A 17,490-nucleotide genomic window follows, 5' to 3' on the forward strand; every position below is an offset into this window, starting at 1 on the left:
CATGTTTCAGGATTGTGGCTAATAAAAGAATGAAAGAGGAGGGGGAGCTGGAGAGATGGCTCAGAGGTTAAGAGCACTGGCTGCTCTTCCAGAGGTCCTGAGTTCAATTCCCAGCAACCAAAAGGTGGCTCACAACCATCTGTAATGAGATCTGGTGCCCTCTTCTGGCCTGAAGGCAGACATGCGGGCAGAACACTGTACATAATAAATCAATCTTTTTTAAAAAAGAAAAAAAAAACATAATTTACTAAATTCAAAAGCAATTTAAAAAATGAAAGGGAAATCCCCCTAAAAGAAGACCCAGCCAGACTTGATGAGGCATCACATACCTGTAATCCCAGCACTAGGGAAACTGCTGCAAGAGGATGTCCAGTGAGAGGCCAGCTTGGACTACATTTTGAAACCCTGTCTTAAGAGGGGGAAAAAGAAGCCGGGCGTTGGTGGCACACGCCTTTAATCCCAGCACTCCAAAGGCAGAGGCAGGCGGATCTCTGTGAGTTCGAGGCCAGCCTGGTCTCCAGAGCAAGTGCCAGGACAGGCTCCAAAGCTACACAGAGAAACCCTGTCTCGAAAAACAAAGGAAAAAAAAAACAAACAAAACAAAACAACAACAACAACAAAAAACCAAGGGGGAAAAAGAAAAAAAAACAAAAGAGAGATACTTGTTATGGCTCAGTGGGGGAATGAGCTTGCTTCCAAACCCGAACAACTTGACCACCTGAGTTGGCTCTCCTGAACACGTGTAAAATAGAAGAACTAAGTCCACAGAGTTTTCTTTTAACCTCCACACGTGCACTGTGGTGTCCCCATCTCACACATACCATACATGTAGTACTGATACATGAAAAAGAAAAGAGTCAAAAAAAAAAAAAATGGAGGCTGGAGAGATGGCTCAGAGGTTAAGACCATTGACTGCTTTTCCAGAGGTCCTGAGTTCAATCCCAGCAACCACATGGTGGCTCACAACCATCCATTATGAGATCTGGTGCCCTCTTCTGGTGTGCAGATATACATGGAAGCAGAATGTTGTATACATAATAAATAAATAAAATTTAAAAAAAAAGAAAAGAGCCGGGCTGTGGTAGCACATGCCTTTAATCCCAGCACTCGGGAGGCAGAGGCAGGCAGATCGACATATTCTTCTTTCTGCTTCGTTCCTGATGCTGTGGCCTTCTGATGCCCAAAACTTACATTGTTGAGGGTACCTGCAGACCCAGAAGCTAGCTATCCTACCCATTCAAATGAAAGACATAGGTCCCAATTCAGTTTTTGACTCACCCAAGTGTTCCTTCTCCAGCTAGCCAGCAAGGGCCACACAGTACCCACACATGGCCTGGCTCACAGCCCAGAGTCTAAGTGCTCTTGGTTCCACGGGCCCCTCTTCCCTGTGATCTGGGCCCTGAAGACCTCAGTATGAGGCTTTGGCTGCCTCTAGGAACAAAGAGAATGACCTTCCTTCTTTGCACCTGGCCTTCTGTGAAATCCTGACCTGCCCCCTTTTCAGAAGGCCCAGACAAGGCCAAGCCTGGCCTTTATCCCAGGATCCAGGGTACTCCTAAGGCCACACCCTCCCTCACAATGACCTGGTTTAGACCTCTTCTCAGAGCATGACACAAGCATGTAACTTAAGTGGTGCAATCTACCACAGCCCCTAAACAGAGATGACAAGTGAACTTGTCTGGGTATTCATCAAAGGTAGCAGGCCAGGAGTAAGTGAGAATTCACCTTTTATTCCCTGCTGGAGGACCTGGGGGACAGTCAGTTAATGGGCTCAAGGGCTTCCCAGGGGCAGTCCAGTCTGGGCTCTTGTAGAAGTAAAGCTGGGAGATGATGCCAGCAATTCCTGGTATTCAGGAGCAACTGGCTAACAAGATGCTTGAGTGGAAGCCCAGTGACCAGAATCCATGACCCAGTGGCTGCCCCAAGATGGCTCTTCATGGTAAGTCAATGTTGCCAATCCACCCAGCCTGCCGGAACCCATGGTAGGTAGGCAATGCAGGAATGTCTATGTCACAGTTTGTCCTGGGTGTCTGGGCAGAAGCTCCTTCGCTCTCAAGAGACCATCCTGTTTTTACAGTGATTCTGGTGTTGACCTTTGACATCAGGCCACCCAAGAACCTCAGCACAGTAGTCGTTTCTCTGTTTCTAAAGGCAAGGCCGCTGGGATACTCCTGGGCACAGGTGAGGTCCATCCCAGCTGCCAGGTTTCTCTACAAACGATCACAGCCATCCCAAAGAGACCTCCTCCTAGGGTTCTAGAAACCCCTCCCCTTGAGACAAACAGGAGGGTCCAGCTCCAGCATTCCTCCCAGTGGCCTGACCCTGGTGTTCTTGGCTTGTTTTTCACCCATTTCATCCTCGGGAAACTGTCTGATTTCTAACTGATATTACCCCAGCTAAATGCTATCTCTCAAGACACTTACTGGCACACCTCTGACGTTCACCTAGCTTCACTGTTACCATCTGCAAAATGAATTACAGTAGCAATTGCTCCAAAAAGTTTCCATTTGGTACAGTGACTAGCACCAAGCTTACGGATGGCCAGGAAACAGAAACAGACGAAGAAATGGAGACAGACAGGAAGGAGAGCCCATAAGCCACCTTCTTCTCTGCTCAGGGCCTCCTGCCCCTCCATCCTTTCTCTTTCCCTCTCCTGGTGAGTGCTGACAGATGTCATGCGCGGACTTGCCGGAGCCCCCAATCTCCCTCTTGCTTCCCCGTGTCTTAGTTCACCTTGTCAGCTTCAGGTGCTCTCAGCCAGAGAGAGGAGAGGACGGGTCAGGCTACAAGGCAGGCACGAAACGGATCCTCTGGGAGTAGGCGAGGTCGACGATGTAAAGGAGCAGGTTGACGTAGGTGAAAATAGCCACCACCAACTGGCTGTCCCAGGGACAGCTGCCTCGGAGGCAGTCAGGGGGCCGTCCTGGCTCTCCGTACTTAGGGTCAAAGCAGAAGACCGGCCAGATGACTGCGGCACTGAGGTACAGGAGCACAGCCAGGAAGGTGTACACTACCACTAGGCGGTCAAATGGGCATCCCAAGCCCCCTGTGTGTCCCATCACGCTCAGGGCCACCACAGCCACCGTGGCCATGAAGCACAGGCTGTAGACGGCCACGCACCACTGTGTGGCCATGTAGCGCCCGTAGCGGCTGTCATGGACAAGGGCCCCAAAGATGATACAGGCCACAAAGGCTTGGACGATCTTGAGGAGCCCAGACACCGTAGCCATGTAGCTGGCTACCTGACCAGGCCGTGCCCGAGTCAGGGCCACTTCGGCCGCGTAGGCCAGGAAGAGGAGTCCTGCGAAGACGCTGGCTGCCAGGCGGAAGTTTCTGGCCATGCACCCGGCAGGCTCTGGGGGACACTCCAGCCGGGTAAAGTACAGAGGGTAGATGACGGCGGCTGTGGCACACAGCAGGGTTGCCAGCATGGCAAAGGCTGCTGTGAAGTTGCCCCAAGAAAGGCGCAGGCAGCCGTGGAGCCTCGTGAACTCACAGGCTACCACCAGGACAGAGAGGGCAAAACAGAAGCCCCAAGCAGCCATGCAGAAAGTGCCCTGGACACCACCAAAACCACCTCGGTGAGCAACCAAACTGAAGGTGGTACAGCCGAAGGCCAGCTGCAACACCCGCGCGGTACCTACAGGAGAGGTCACAGCGCCCAGGTGCAGGTAGCCCCCCCCTGGGGGCTCCATGGTGCTGCCCATCTGGTTCTCTGCCCGCCTCCCAGCCTCACACAGTGCCCTGCTGCCCTGGGGTCCGGCCGGCTGAGAGACCTCTGTCTTCTGCGGCAGCGGCAGGTGCTGGCAGTCTGCAGCGGCAGTGTTAACAGTGACATTGCAGCAGAGCAGCCTCTCTGCTGCCTGCGTTGGGAGCCCTCCCCCCCCAGGGCTATAAATAAATAGCCTGATCAGAGCCCCGGAATAGCAGCCTGCACGCTGGTTCCCAGGCTGGAGGGACATCTGACCCCTGCATCCCACAAAGATTCCCCTGTCAGTTAGTCTACGGATGCTGGACACCCACCTCCTGCTTCTGTCAGTCCGGGTCAGTAAAGTGTGGGGGAGGGGCTTTCTCCTCCGGGGACCACAGCTGAGGCTTCAAGCAACCTCTGGGTCGGGTATGCTAGGGAAAGGGTACAGATAGGTGAAGAAACAGCAGGAGGCTCTAGAAGGCATAGGAGTAATTCTTTCGTATTATAGTCCTGTGTCACCTGGCCTGGCTCAGCTCATCTCTCCTTTTCTTTCCTTCTTTTTTTTTTTTTTTTTTTTTTTTTTTTTTTAGCAGACCAAAATTAGATTTATTAAGAAAAAAGTGAGAACTGTGAGTAGGAGGGGCTCCAAAGAAGAAAAACCACACAACTCTGCCTTTGTTGTTTGTTTATTTATTTTGGAGACAGAGTCTCATGCAGTCCAGACTAACCTCAAACTCACTGAACCGTTGAGGATGGCCTTGGACTTTTTAATTAAATTTTTTAAAAATCAGACTTACTTATCTTCATTATTTATTCATTTATTTTCAGTCTTTCGAGACACGGTTTCTCTGTGTCTGTCCTGGAACCTACTCTGTAGACCAGGCTGGCCTCGAACTCACAGAGATCCACCTGCCTCTGCCTCCCGAGTGCTAGGACTAAAGGCATGCGCCACCACTGCCTGGTTTATCTTTATTTTTTAGTCATTTATTTATTTTAATTTAAGTGCATTGGTGTTTTGCCTGCATGTATGTCTGTGTAAGAGTGCTGGATCCCCTGGAGCTGCAGTTATGGACAGTTGTGAGCTGCCATGTGGTTGCTGGGAATTAAACCTGGGTCCTCCAAGAGCAGCCAGTGCTCTTAATCACTGAGGCATCTCTCCAACCCTATTTTATTTTGTTTTATGTGTATGAGTGTTTTGCCTGTATGTATGTATGTGTGTGTGTGTGTGTGTATGTATGTATGTATGTATGCATGCATGCATGTGTGTGCACCTTTTGTGAGTTTATGGATGGTTATAAGCCACCTTGTGGATACTGGGAACTGAACCTATGTCCTCTGCAAGAGCAGCAAATGCCCTTAACCATTGATCCATCTGTCCAGCCCGGAACTTCTCTTTCTAATATTTATTTATTTGTATCATGTGTATAAGTGTTTTGCCTACATGTATGATGTGTACCATGTGCATGACTAGTCCCCGTGGAAGTGAGAAGGCCTTGGATTCCCCTAGAACTGGAGCTATGGGTTGTTGTAAACTGCCTAACATGTGTGTGCTGGGACCCTGGAACCCAGAGATCATCTGCAAAAGCAACAAGTGTTTTGTTTGTTTGTTTGTTTTGGTTTTTCGAGACAGGGTTTCTCTGTGTAGCTTTGGAGCCTATCCTGGCACTCACTCTGTAGACCAGGCTGGCCTTGAACTCACAGAGATCCACCTGCCTCTGCCTCCAGAGGGCTGGGCGGTGCGCCACCACCGCCCAGTGCAACAAGTGTTCTTTTTTTTTTTTTTCACTTCAAAAACTTTTATTTGTATGAACAGTTCCTAACTCTTGATTTAGCTTAGCAACAAGTTCTTAAGCACCAAACCATCTCTGAAGCCAGACATTGGACAACTTCAACAAATTTTCTTCTTCCTCTTCCTCTTCTTCCTCTACTTCTTGGTTTCTTTGAAACAGAGTCTCTCTAGGTAGCTCTGGCTGTCCTGTAGCTTACTATGGAGACCAGTCTGGCCTTGAACCTACAGAGATTTGGTATGCCTCTGCAGTGCTGGAAATAAAGGGATATACCACACATTTATTTTTGTTTTAAGATTTATTTATTTTTGTTTTATGTCTATGAGTTTTTTGCCTGCCTGTATATATTTGGACCAGGGTTGTGAGCTGCCATGTGGGTTCTAGGACCCAGATTCAGATCCTCTGAAAGAGCAGCCAGTGCTCTTAACCACTCCCTCTTTTTAAATTTAAATTTACAGCTACAGAAGTGGTGCCTGTTCAAGTCCAGTCAGCAGAGGAAAAGAGAAGGAAAATCCAGCCTTTTTACTTAGAGTCGATCATGGTAATATCTGCTGAGAGATCTTCGTAGAGATCTCTTCGACTTACAAGTGGAAAATATCAAATCTACAGAAGAGTCAAAGAAAGAGCAACCAGCATCTGTGTTCCTTTCACCTACAATCAAGATTGAGTCTATTGAAGGCTGGGCCTCGGTGATACCAGACAAATGCTTTCTCACTAAACTCAACAGTCTGCAGAATAATTGTTAATACTTGGTGGCTCGCTTTCATAATTAATTAATTCTGCTAATATGCCCACAGGCATCTCCTGAGCTATGCCCCTAGAGAACCCACTCAAAAATTTCTGGACAGAGGGTTGGAGAGATAACAGCTAAGAATACCATTTGCAGGGCTGGAGAGATGGCTCAAGGCTTAGGAGCACTGGCTTCTCTTCCAGAGGACCTGGGTTAGATTCCCAGAACCTACGTGGCTGCTCACAACTGTCTGTAACTCCAGTTCCAAGAGATCTGACACCTTTGAACCAATGCACATAAAATGAAGTCAAATAATTTATATGTATATATGTATATATATGAACACCACTTGCTTCTTACATTAGATGGGGGTTTGATTCCTAGTAGCCACATGGCTGCTCACAACTGTCTGTAAATTCAGTCCTAGGGATTAGCCTCTGCTGGCACCAGGCACACATGTGATGCACAGATATAACTGTAGACAAAACACCCATACATATAAAATACAAATAGGTAAACTTATTAAAAACAAAAAAACGGTTCAGGACAATCACTTGAAACACATTGGTACCTGAGTTCCTCACTTGTTCTCAAGACCCACCGTGTAGCTCTTGAAGCATGTCTGCCCAGATCCGATCAGGAATGAGGCATTGCACGTGACTGTAGTGGTTCCTTGTGTTTTATCCTGGATCGGGACACTTCCTTATTTTGTGCTTTGTGTCTGTTGTGGGGTATTCACCAGAGGAGACTGCTCAGACATGTGTTTAAGCCAACAGGAAGTCTTTATTAGCTGGACAGCAACTACACTGGGTGTTCAGGATCCCAGTGTAGCCCAAAGTCTTTCTCAGGGTGAGATTTTAAGCACAAAAACCATGTTCTGGGTTGACATACTTCAGTTAACAAGAACAGTTAACAAGAATTGGAGTTACAGAAGCCAAAAAGCAAGGTTACTACACTTAAGAGAACTATGGACTTTGATGGATCGGGTTTTTGTTTTCATTTTTGGCAGGTGGTGCTGTCTACATGCTGAATCTTACAGCATGGATGGCACTTCCATCGTGGAATCAGTTGTACAAAGATCTGGGGGCCTGCTAAGGTCTGGGGACTTGTTACAGTGACATTGGTGTTGTCCAAGCCAAGGGTTTGAAGGAGTGTCCTTCAGTGTGTGCCATGGGGCTATTTCCCCAAGATTTGATACCAAACTAGAAGCTTCTAGCAGGAAGACTAAGGAGGGAGCATCATATGTGACTGAGTATCTGGATCAGGAGGAGGTCGGCCGTAAGGGCGGATGGGGTATCCTGTGTATGTGTCCACCTGTCACCCAACAGTCTTCCCAGGATTCTTAGCATCATGAACCCTTCTCATAGACAGTGTTCTCTGAGAATGGAGACACATTGCTCACCAGATCTAAGATACTTTTTTTCATGAGATTTCTTACTTTTTTTTTTTTTTTTTTTTCCAAGACAGGGTTTCTCTGTATTGCTTTGGAGGCTGTCCTGGAACTTGCTCTGTAGACCAGGCTGGTCTCGAATTCACACCTGCCTCTGCCTCCCGAGTGCTGGGATTAAAGGCATGTCAGTTTTCTTTTGTTGTTTTGTTTTTTTGTTGTTTTTTTTTGGTCACGAGATCTTTCTCCCTCCCTCCCTCCCTTCCTTCCTTCCTTCCTTCCATCCGTTTTTGTAGATAGGGCTTCTCTGTATTGCTTTGGAGCTGGTCCTGGAACTCGCTCTGTAGATGCAGCTGGTCTCGAACTCACAAAGATTGGCCTGCTTCTGCTGGGCTTAAAGGTGCACCACCATCACCCGGCACCCCAGCCCCTCCCCCCCTTTTTTTTTTCGAGACAGGGTTTCTCTGTGGCTTTGGAGGCTGTCCTGGAACTAGCTCTTGTAGACCAGGCTGGTCTTGAACTCACAGAGATCCACCTGCCTCTGCCTCCCGAGTGCTGGGATTAAAGGCGTGCGCCACCAACGCCCGGCTGAGATTTCTAAACACACTATGTGTTATATATGCAGTGTCCACCTAGGTATTCAGGCCTTTTTAAAATTATTTTTTAAATTACACACACACATACACATATATACACGGAATTTATTAGAGTGGCTTATAAACTGGGATCCAGCTAGCCCAACCATGGCTGTCTACCAATGGAAAGTCTAAGAATCCAGGCTGGCTGTCCCAGCTGGTTTTCAGTATACACCAGAATCCTGAAGAAATAATCTCTAAGCCTGGTTGCCAGTGAGGGTAAACAGGCAAAGTGAGTGAATTTCCTTCCTCCATGTCCCTTATGTAGGATGCTACCAGAAGGTGTGGCCCACATTAAAGGCGGCTGTTCCCACATCAAAAGATCTGGATTAAAAGTGGGTCTTCCCACTTAACAATGATTTAATTATGAAAAAAATTCACCGGGTGTTGGTGGCACACGCCTTTAATCCCAGCACTTGGGAGGCAGAGGCAGGTGGATCTCTGTGAGTTCGAGGCCAGCCTGGTCTACAAGAGCTAGTTCCAGGACAGCCTCCAAAGCCACAGAGAAACCCTGTCTCGAAAAAAAAAAAAAAAAAAAAAAAAAACCTCACGTGCGTACCCAGCCAGTTGAGTTTTAGTTAATTCCAGATGTAGTCAGGTTGACAACTGACAATAGCCTCCACATTTCATGTGTACCACATGCATGCAGCCACCTTGGAAGTGAGAAGAGGGCATCAGGGTTAGAACTGGAGTAGCAGACGGTTGTGAGCTGCCATGTGGGTGCAGGGAACCCAACGCTGGTCCTCTGGAGGAACAGCCAGTGCTCTTAACTGCTGAGCCAACTCTCCAGTCTTTTTGTTTGTTTGTTTTTGAGACAGGGTTTCTCTGTGTAACAGTCCTTGAACCCGACTTGTAGACCGGGCTAGCTTCGAACTCACAGAGATCCACCTGCGTCTGCCTCCCAAGTGCTGGGATTAAAGGCGTGTGCCTCCACTGCCTAGATATGTACTGTATCTCTATGTGAGTGTGTACACATGGGTATGGGTGCCTGCAGAGACCAGAAGAAAGTATTGGATCCCCTGAACTTGAAGTTACAGGGATTTGTGAGCCATCCAGCGTGGGTGGTAGGAACCTAACTCAGGTCTTCTCAAAGAACAGTGTACACTTTTAACACATTCAAAATGAGTAGAATGGCTCTTTAGATAAACAAGTCTCAGGGTGAGCTTCTGTTATTTTTTATTTAATTATTAAGAAAAAATATGTTACAAAATAATATCATCCATCATATATTTCTTAATTTCCATTTTTTTAAAAATTAAAGTAATAAAAAATTCACTTTATAAAATAATACAAAAGAGCATGATCAGTTGGGGGCTAGGAGGGACTGTCTGAGCTGGTGCGCTCAGGAATCCAGTGCTTGCTTCACCCTGGCTCCCTCCCCAAACTGGGCTGAGGGCTAGGGAAGCAGATGTGGGGTGGGAAGGGTCCCCAGGTTGTGGCAGGGCTCAGAGCAGATGGCTCCTTTGGCCAGGCCCCCTGAAGGCAGTGAGAGAATACAGGCAGTCAGGCGTCCACACCCAGGTGGGCCCTGGAGGGGCAGAGGGCCTGGAAGCAGAGGTGAGTGACCCTGGGACAGCCCGTGGGCCAGCCCCTCTGTGCTTGCACCACTTCCAGGCAGCCTAGCTGCCACCACTCAACATCCCTAGCAGCTTGCTGGGCTCCATCCCCTGCTGCTGGGCCACTGTCTGCACATCAAAGCCCAAGTGCATAAGGAACTGTGCAACATTCATCTCCTGCCCCGTGAACTGGTCCCGGATGGTAGGGCATGAGGGATTGCAGTGAGGCCAGGGGCAACTGTCTACCAGGTGGAAAGGGCAGCCCTTCATGGGGGTTTTGCTGGCCTTGTGGCTGTCATGGAAGCTTCGGTCCCAGCAGTGCAGTGCCCGGGGCAGTGAAGTCCCCTTCACCTGGACATCTGTCCAATAGCTGTAGAAAGAACCCAGATGGGGTCATTGAGGCCATCACTGTCATTGTTTGGAGCTGCATTTCAACCCAGCCACACTAGTGTAGTGCCTTTGGAGGGCCCAGAAGGGGCTCCTGGGAAGACACCTACTGTTTTAGGAGGGACCTATGGGCATATGGAATTAATACTACACATGCAAGCCACCAAGGACAGGGTGGGGGGGTGGACGGACGGACGGATGGACACCACACTGACCTCCGGATGATGATCTCATGTGAGAGGCAGGCGGGGGCGAAGCTGGCCCTGGTAGAGAGACAATCAGCCTGAGTCCCACAGTCTATCCTTTGCCAGATGACCAACTCTTCCTCCATTTGCTGAGTCTGACTACCCACTCTTCTGTCTTGGCCTTGGCTCCAATACCCACACACTACACGCTGACCCTTGCCCTTTGGGCCTCCAAAACTTGCTTCACATACACCTCACCCAGTCAGAGTCTGCTAGACAGTGGTAGGAGACTGTCTTGGACACATGAATCTGTTGTCTTTCTTTCTTTCTTTCTTTCTTTTTTTTTTTTTTTTTGAGGCTGGGTCTCATGTAGTCCAGGCTAGCCTCAAACTGGCTATGCAGTCAAGGATGACCTTGATTTCTTATCTTCTTCTTTCTATCTCTCAGATCCTGGGGTCACACCAGGCTGCTGTGTGTGGTGCTGGGGATAAAACCCAGGGCTTTGCACACACTAAACAAGTACTACGCCTGATGATCTGGGATCCCAGGCTGAGCCTTCTATTTTATTTATTTAGTCAGGATCTTCTTATGTGACTGGGCAGGCCTTGAACTCAAGACATTATTCACCTGCCTCTTGTCTCCTAAGTACCACCATCACGCCCATCCTCAAGATCTGTATTTTTTTTTTTAAGTCAAATGTCTTGGAGGGACTGCATGAGCCACCCAGCCCAATTCCCTTGCACACACTCACTGAACATCCTTGAGTGTGCCACGCAGTTCTCGGCCCAGATTCTGGATGTACAGCCACTGGCCTTCCTGAACCGGCTGCCCAGTGAGGTGCACGTTATCCACGGTCAGCTGGGCCTCATCAAAAAGCCACTGTACCACGAACACTGGACCTGGGAGGAGGATGTACCTCAGCTTGGCCAGCCTGCCTCTGCTGTGGCCCTGCTCTTAGCAGGCTCACAGACCGGCTGTGTTCCACACAGTCCAAGTTCCTGTGTCTTCCTTCCTTTGTTATGGAGAAGAACCCCAAGCCCTGAACATGCTGGGTAAGCATGCTACACTGCCCACTCTCTCTCAAAGGACTCTTGAAAACCCACTTTTACTATGCTCTGGCTCTCAGGGTCTCTCTGACTTAGACACTTGGCGATCCTGTCCCTTGGCATGGGACCTCACTATTCTATGGAAAGTGGGGCTGGGAGAACTATTTTGGTGGCCTCAAAATACAGAAAGGAAGCATGCAAATTTGGCTCTGATGCCACTGCAAACAGTGCTAGTTTGCTTGGGACCAACATTTTTGGTGATAAAACTCATGGCAGTCCCAGGTAAGTAGGAATGACTGTTCATCCTGGTACAGGCATGGCCACTTCTGTGGAACAGCACAAGGTCTGTGGTCTAACCCCTTTCATTTCAGGATATCCCACCACTTCCCAAGTGCCTCACTGAGCCGGCCACTCACAGCGCAGAGTCGGGTATACTTTGTAGCCGAAGAAGCAATTCCACTCCTCGCCTTCCTTGAACTGGCGCTGACAGCGCTCTGGGACCATCCCGTTCCAGTACCTGAAGCCACAATCTCAGGTTAGGTTGTGACACTAGGGTACCCCAACCCAGGCCCTTTGTACTAGACAGGGTTTTGGCATGGGGGTTGCCCCCCCAGGGCACCTGATGCCACGGCGGATGGCCTCTGTGGGTGCACAGTTGATAGTATCAATGCAGTCCGATCGGCGATACTGCTTGTTGTCCAGGAACCAGCCTGAATCAGCCAGGCCCCGCACCTGGATGGATGGGTAGCCCAACTCCTCCAACAGCTCAGCCACACGGTCTACATTCAGCAGCACCCCGGTGCCCCCAGCGCTGAGGGAAGGCCAGACATGAGGCCAAGTGGCTGGAGAGAGGTGCTTGCTGTCCACCCAGAGCTGGCTTAGCCCCAGCCCTAGTCCTGAGGAAGGACTGCCTCTCAACACTGCATTCTGACTGTAGCATGCTGCTTGTCCATGGGCAAGACACAGGGCCCTCTCTCCCTCAAGGTCTGGAGACAGAGGGCTGGTAAGTTCTAAGCACTGGCCCTCAGCTAAGGTTGGCAGGACTCAGAGCTCACACTCCTTTCCCCTTTCAGTTTCCTTATCTGAGGAAAGAGATAAACTCCCATTGATCAGGCCTGGCCCTCCAGTCCAGGCATACAACCTGTGTTACTAATGGGATACAGTCACTGACCAGCAGGGGGCGTTGTCCCAACCTACCCTGACACTGGGTCCTCAAGAAGAGACATCAGAACACAACGGACCACTAACCTACTATCTAGGTGGCTGCAGCCCAACACCCTTGGGGGTCCAGAAGCGTTCTCTAAACAGTTTCCAGCTCAAAGGCTCTGAAGCCAGACCTCTAAGGTGCTCCAAGTGAGGCTGATCTAGAGCCAGCAAGGCTCTGTGAGGACAGGGGCAGTTCCCTTCCAGTGTCTTTCCCCCATACTCCACTCTACCCTGTTCCAAAGCTGCCACACAGCCCCTTGCTCCCTCCAAACAAAGTCTTCTCCCTCGGGTGCACTCTGCTTACCTGCTCCCAGCCAACAGCAGCACCTTTGCCCCGCTCAGCCCCTGGCCCAGGAGCTCACGCACTACCTCCTGGATGATGAGGGAGCCCATGAAGGCATACTCATCTGTAAGGAAAAAGGGTAGGTGAGATTGGACACAGGACAAGGTCTCCTACTCCAGGAGGCAAGAAGAGGGGCCTGGGCTCTTTCCAGGGGTGGGGTAGACTGAGGAGGGAGGGCCAAGGGCTTGAGGCCCTGCTAGGGGGTCCTTCAGGGGCCAGGAGAGCCACAGACAAGCAGGAATCCTGAGGCATGCTACAAACAGGTCAAGAGTGTCTGCATTTCCCCCAGAAGCTTTACCACCCTGCCCAGGGACTCACTCTTCTCAGGCTTCGGTGAAGCCCCACTCCAAACGTCACTGGAGCAGTAGGGGATGAAGCTGTAACAGGGATCGGGTGAGCCCGCCATGGCCCTCTGTTGCCCAAAGCTACTGTGAAAGACTCCCAAGAAAAATGCTGCCCAGAACAAGCCCCTCAGGAAGGACCCCTCCCCAGGAAGGCCCTCCCATGAAAGGGACTCCCTGGAAGAATCGTCATCCCAGGAAGGAACACTAAAAGGCTGGCTCCGAAAACAGGACCTTTAGGGAAAGACCTCCCCAAGAAGTCCCTCCAAAAGGACCATCACCCCCAGGAAGAACCAGGACCTCCATTAGACACCACCCCAAATATGACCCCTGCAAAGGCCAGCCCCAAGAATGAACCCTATGCTCTGAGGAGGATCCTACAGGACAGGACTCCATAGGAAGGACCGACCAGTCCAGGAAAGACTCCCAGGAAGGAACTCCCACCAGGGGAAATCCATGCCCTCTTACACCATATTGGCATTCCACCAGTGAGGGTTCTCCTCTGGCTGGGAGGATAGAATCCCAGTACCTGGGGAAACAGAGGAAGGGAAAAGCAGGGATGGGCTGAGGTCCTGATGACCTCAGCCAGGGAAGTGGGTGGGCCAGGCCTAAACTGAGAAGCTGGACCGGACAGGGAGTCGGGTGAGGAGACAGATGGACGGACTTAGTCACCCAAGCAGGGAGCATGAGCTCACCATAATTTTAGGACCCCGGGCCTGGGATGGGGTTCCAGGGTGCATGGGGGTCCTTCCTAAAGGACGAGTCTGACTATTCCGCCACTTCCCCCAGACTGGCCAGCCTATTTCGTGCTGCTGACCTGTGCGTGTGTGTGGCCAGTCTTTGGAGCTCATGAGACGCCGCATGGTGCTGTATCTGGAGTCGCAGTTCTCTCGGTTGAAGCAATACCAGCCGCCTGCGGGCACGGGCACTGGGCTCGGTTCCGCGTCCAGAGGAACGCTCCTGCACCACACCTCAGAGGGCCCCCTTAGAACCTACCTTCCAGAAAGAGTAACCACCGCCGACTGCCCTTGGATTCCTTCAAGTAGTAGCTGCAGGGAAGGCGCACAGAGTAGGCAGTCAGTGGGGATACCTGAGCCAGCGCCGTGCGCACGCACGCTACCCTCCACCCCAACCCCAATCCTCAGCACTTTCCGACGCCGGTACCGAAAGGGTCATTCCACCTGTTGCCTGGAGCTCACGGCAGCCGCACGGGGGCGCCCGCGGCCAGTCGCAAACCCAGCGCATAGGCTAGTGGAACGGGATGATTCCCCGGAGGTGGCGATAGCGAGGAGGGGGAAGGAGGTCCGAGAGGTCCGTGGAAAATTCCCACAGCCCGCCCCGCACGACGCCCGTGTTAACCCTGGCGCGGATGGCAGTGGAGGAGAGGCGCTCCCGGGGACGCGGTGGCATTGGAATAGTGAGAAATGCCGGGGAACCGGTAGGGGTAGGTGAGCGCGGCGAGACGCGGGGAGCCACTGAGGCGGCGTCACCGCCTGCCTTCCGTCCCATCAAGGCACAGACTGACACGGACCAACCGAGCGCGTGGGCACCCGCAGTCCCTTCCGGCCTCTCGGCTTCACCTGTGCCCTCTACCTCCTTCACAGTTGAGTGCGTGCGTGCACGCTGCACCTGGGGCCCTCCGTCCCTCCCGCGGTCAGATTCCTGACTGTCCCGAACCAATCTGGTATGCACAAGGGAACCCCGAGACGGCAACCTCCTTCCCCTCAGTGGCGCCTCTTTCCACTGGAGTCAGCAGGGTCTTTCTGTCCGAGGACCTGGGCACAAAAGCGGGTGCATGGTGGCCCAGGGGTCAGAGCCCGAGCTGGCCTCGGACCAGGGCTTCAAGAGCTGCTCCCTCCCCCACTTTGGGAGGCACCGTGCCAGGCCCTCCCTAGGGCCAGCAGCGCTGGACTCCCGACTGGACCCCTTTCCTCTGGGGACCAGATCTGCCACCGAAAACAGGGAGGCTCCGGCGCAGTGTGCGCGTCTGTGCGCGCGCAGGGAGGCAGAGGATGCGGGCGGCACGAGCGATGGGACGGCGGCGAGCCGGGCGCGGAGCACCGGCGGGGCCAGCCAAGCGGAGCCTTCGGCCTCCCGGGGTCCTGCCCGTGCCGGCCTTACCCGGCGGGGCTGCCGTCGTTGCAGGTCACCGACGTGTTCAGCAGGAGGTGCAGGCGCAGGTCCTCGTTGAGCTGCTGCGCAGAGCAGGGGTACAAGGACTGCGCCAGGCTCTTGACTTGCGCCATAAAGCTGTCCATGTTGCCCTCCACGGCCGTGAAGTCCAGCGGGAAGCTCTCCACCGGCTGCCCGGCGCCCGGCGCCACCTCAGCCCGCTGCGGGGGCGGCGGCGGAGGCGGCGGCTGGGGCGGCTGCTGGCCACGGCGCCGCCAGGTCTTCCTGCCCTCGCTGCCCCCGACCCAGTGCAGCAGGCCCAGCAGCAGCAGCAGCAGCACGCGCACCTCTCCGCCCATGGCAGTGTCACTCCGGCCTGTGGCCACCTGCGGAGAGCGGGCGGCCGTGAGACGTCGGCGGCTTGGGGCGCCGGGCCGGGGAGGGGGGGCGCGCGGGCCACCGCGGTTCCTCGGCCCCGGCTCCCGCGCGTCGTTCCTGCCCCGGGCGGCGGGGCCGGGCCGGCGTCGAGGCTCTGGAGTCAGGCGCCACCGGTCTCCGCGGCTCGGGCGACGCGCGTAGCCGGCCGAGGGCAACGCAGAGTCTGGGTGCGCTGGCTCGGGCCCGCGCCAATGAGCGGGCGGGGCCGAGCTGGGCGTAGTTTGCGGGGGCCGCGGCGGCTCGGCTCGGGTGCCCGCGCGTTAGAAGTGCCGCCGCCGCCGCCGCCGCCGCCCGGGCGCGGCAGGGGGGAGGGGGCCGCGCTCACTCTTTTCTTGGCGGAGGCTTCGCCTTTTCTTCCCAAACCACAAGCCTGACGGAGGGGCCTGGACTAACCCGTTGCGGCCGCCGGAGGCGCTCCCGGCCCGGCTCCGTGGGGGGCAGCGCGGCCGGGCTGGCCCGGGGCAGCTCCATTCTCCGCGGCCAGCCCGGCGCCGGCACCCCCGCCCTCTGAGCCGCCCCGGGGCCGAGAGGAAGAGGCCTTTCCGCATCGGGGGCGCCCTGCCCGCTGCGCAGCGGCCGGGCCCGACGGGCCGAGGCTCGGGGTGCGAGCGTTCACCTGGAGCCGCCGGGGCCTCCCCTCCCGCGCCCAAGCCCAGTGCATTCGCGGGAGACTGGCACTCGGGCCCCCTCCGCACACTTCGCACCTCCCGGAGTCCCGCGCTCACCGTAGGTCCTCGGCAGTTGCTCGAGCTGCGCTGTCCTGCTGGTGCGCCCGACTGCGCTGCGCTCCCTTTCTGGCGCTGGCGCAGAGCCGCCCGAGACTTTTATCCAGCGGGGCCCCCGGGATCAAAGCGGCGGCGGACACAGGGCTCCGCGCCGAGGGGCCGGTAGTAACGGCGCAGGGGGGCCTGTGCGAGGAGCGGACAGGTGGGGCCCAAGGCCCGGCTTTCGGGGTCGACCTGCAGGAAAGAAGGAGCGTGTGAACTCAGCCCGCGGGAGAATCTCCCTGTCCGGTGCCGATGCCGGGGCCAGCAGAAGTCAGGAGGCATGCGTCTCAGAGGCGGTGCTGCGACTTAACAGGGCCGGTAAAGTGACTTGCTGCTGCACCCCTGAAGAAGAATCCCAAGAACCTCTCCCGGACGCCACTGGAGGAGAGAAGGGCTGAGGATCAGAGACATTGCCAGCTTGGAGACCTCCTTGCCTCCGCCAAGTCATCTCAACTAATGTGCCCACCTCTACACATCCCAAGGCTCAGGTGACCGGCGGGAATGAAATTCCTGCCAGAAACCAAACTCGGGAGCCAACTGTGGCGTGCACAGAAGTCAAGGAGATTGCTGCGAGTTTGGGGCCAGCCGTGGCTACACAGTGAACCTCTAAAGTTAAATAAATGAACAAACAAGGTCGGGGGAGCAGGACTGGTGATGATGGTAGTAGTGGTCAGGCTAGAAGCACAAAACACACTCGCCCTAGGTGCACCACAAGTCAGCCACTTGTTTTTCTTTGCCCTCTGCCTGCAGTCTGGGAGCCTTCTTCTAGAAACAGGAACCACACCTGTCTTTCAGGACCCAGGGCCAAACCTTGGGCAGGGCTTTTGCTGCCCACATTCTAATTCACGACAGGAGGAAGCCTGCTTCATCTAGTGGGTA

The 17,490-nt window shown here is 53.5% G+C and overlaps 2 protein-coding genes across 4 annotated transcripts; both read right to left on the reverse strand.

Moving 5' to 3' along the window:
- Nucleotides 1-2,101: 2,101 nt before the first annotated feature.
- On the reverse strand, nt 2,102-3,707 carry Myadml2 (myeloid associated differentiation marker like 2). 2 transcript variants are annotated; one of them, XM_035447345.1, is made up of 2 exons: nt 3,340-3,707; nt 2,102-2,111 (listed from the first exon to the last, which is right to left on the reverse strand). In XM_035447345.1, exons 1-2 carry the CDS (start codon nt 3,705-3,707, stop codon nt 2,102-2,104), a joined length of 378 nt encoding a protein of 125 aa, XP_035303236.1. The 2 variants fall into 2 exon arrangements, with proteins under 2 accessions (XP_035303236.1, XP_035303235.1); XM_035447344.1 differs by lacking the exon at nt 2,102-2,111 and having other exon boundaries at nt 2,784-3,707.
- Nucleotides 3,708-9,389: 5,682 nt separating this feature from the next.
- Notum (notum, palmitoleoyl-protein carboxylesterase) lies at nt 9,390-16,356 on the reverse strand. 2 transcript variants are annotated; one of them, XM_027425373.2, is made up of 12 exons: nt 16,238-16,355; nt 15,416-15,792; nt 14,291-14,343; nt 14,112-14,207; nt 13,763-13,823; nt 13,272-13,330; nt 12,915-13,017; nt 12,024-12,215; nt 11,821-11,921; nt 11,110-11,257; nt 10,389-10,436; nt 9,390-10,156 (listed from the first exon to the last, which is right to left on the reverse strand). In XM_027425373.2, exons 1-12 carry the CDS (start codon nt 16,313-16,315, stop codon nt 9,850-9,852), a joined length of 1,623 nt encoding a protein of 540 aa, XP_027281174.2. In that variant the 5' UTR covers nt 16,316-16,355; the 3' UTR covers nt 9,390-9,849. The 2 variants fall into 2 exon arrangements, with proteins under 2 accessions (XP_027281174.2, XP_027281177.2); XM_027425376.2 differs by lacking the exons at nt 13,272-13,330; nt 13,763-13,823 and having other exon boundaries at nt 16,238-16,356.
- Between the last annotated feature and the right edge of the window lie 1,134 nt (nt 16,357-17,490).

The sequence above is a fragment of the Cricetulus griseus genome, chromosome 7, assembly GCF_003668045.3.
Source record: "Cricetulus griseus strain 17A/GY chromosome 7, alternate assembly CriGri-PICRH-1.0, whole genome shotgun sequence".
Classification (NCBI taxonomy): Eukaryota; Metazoa; Chordata; class Mammalia; order Rodentia; family Cricetidae; genus Cricetulus; species Cricetulus griseus.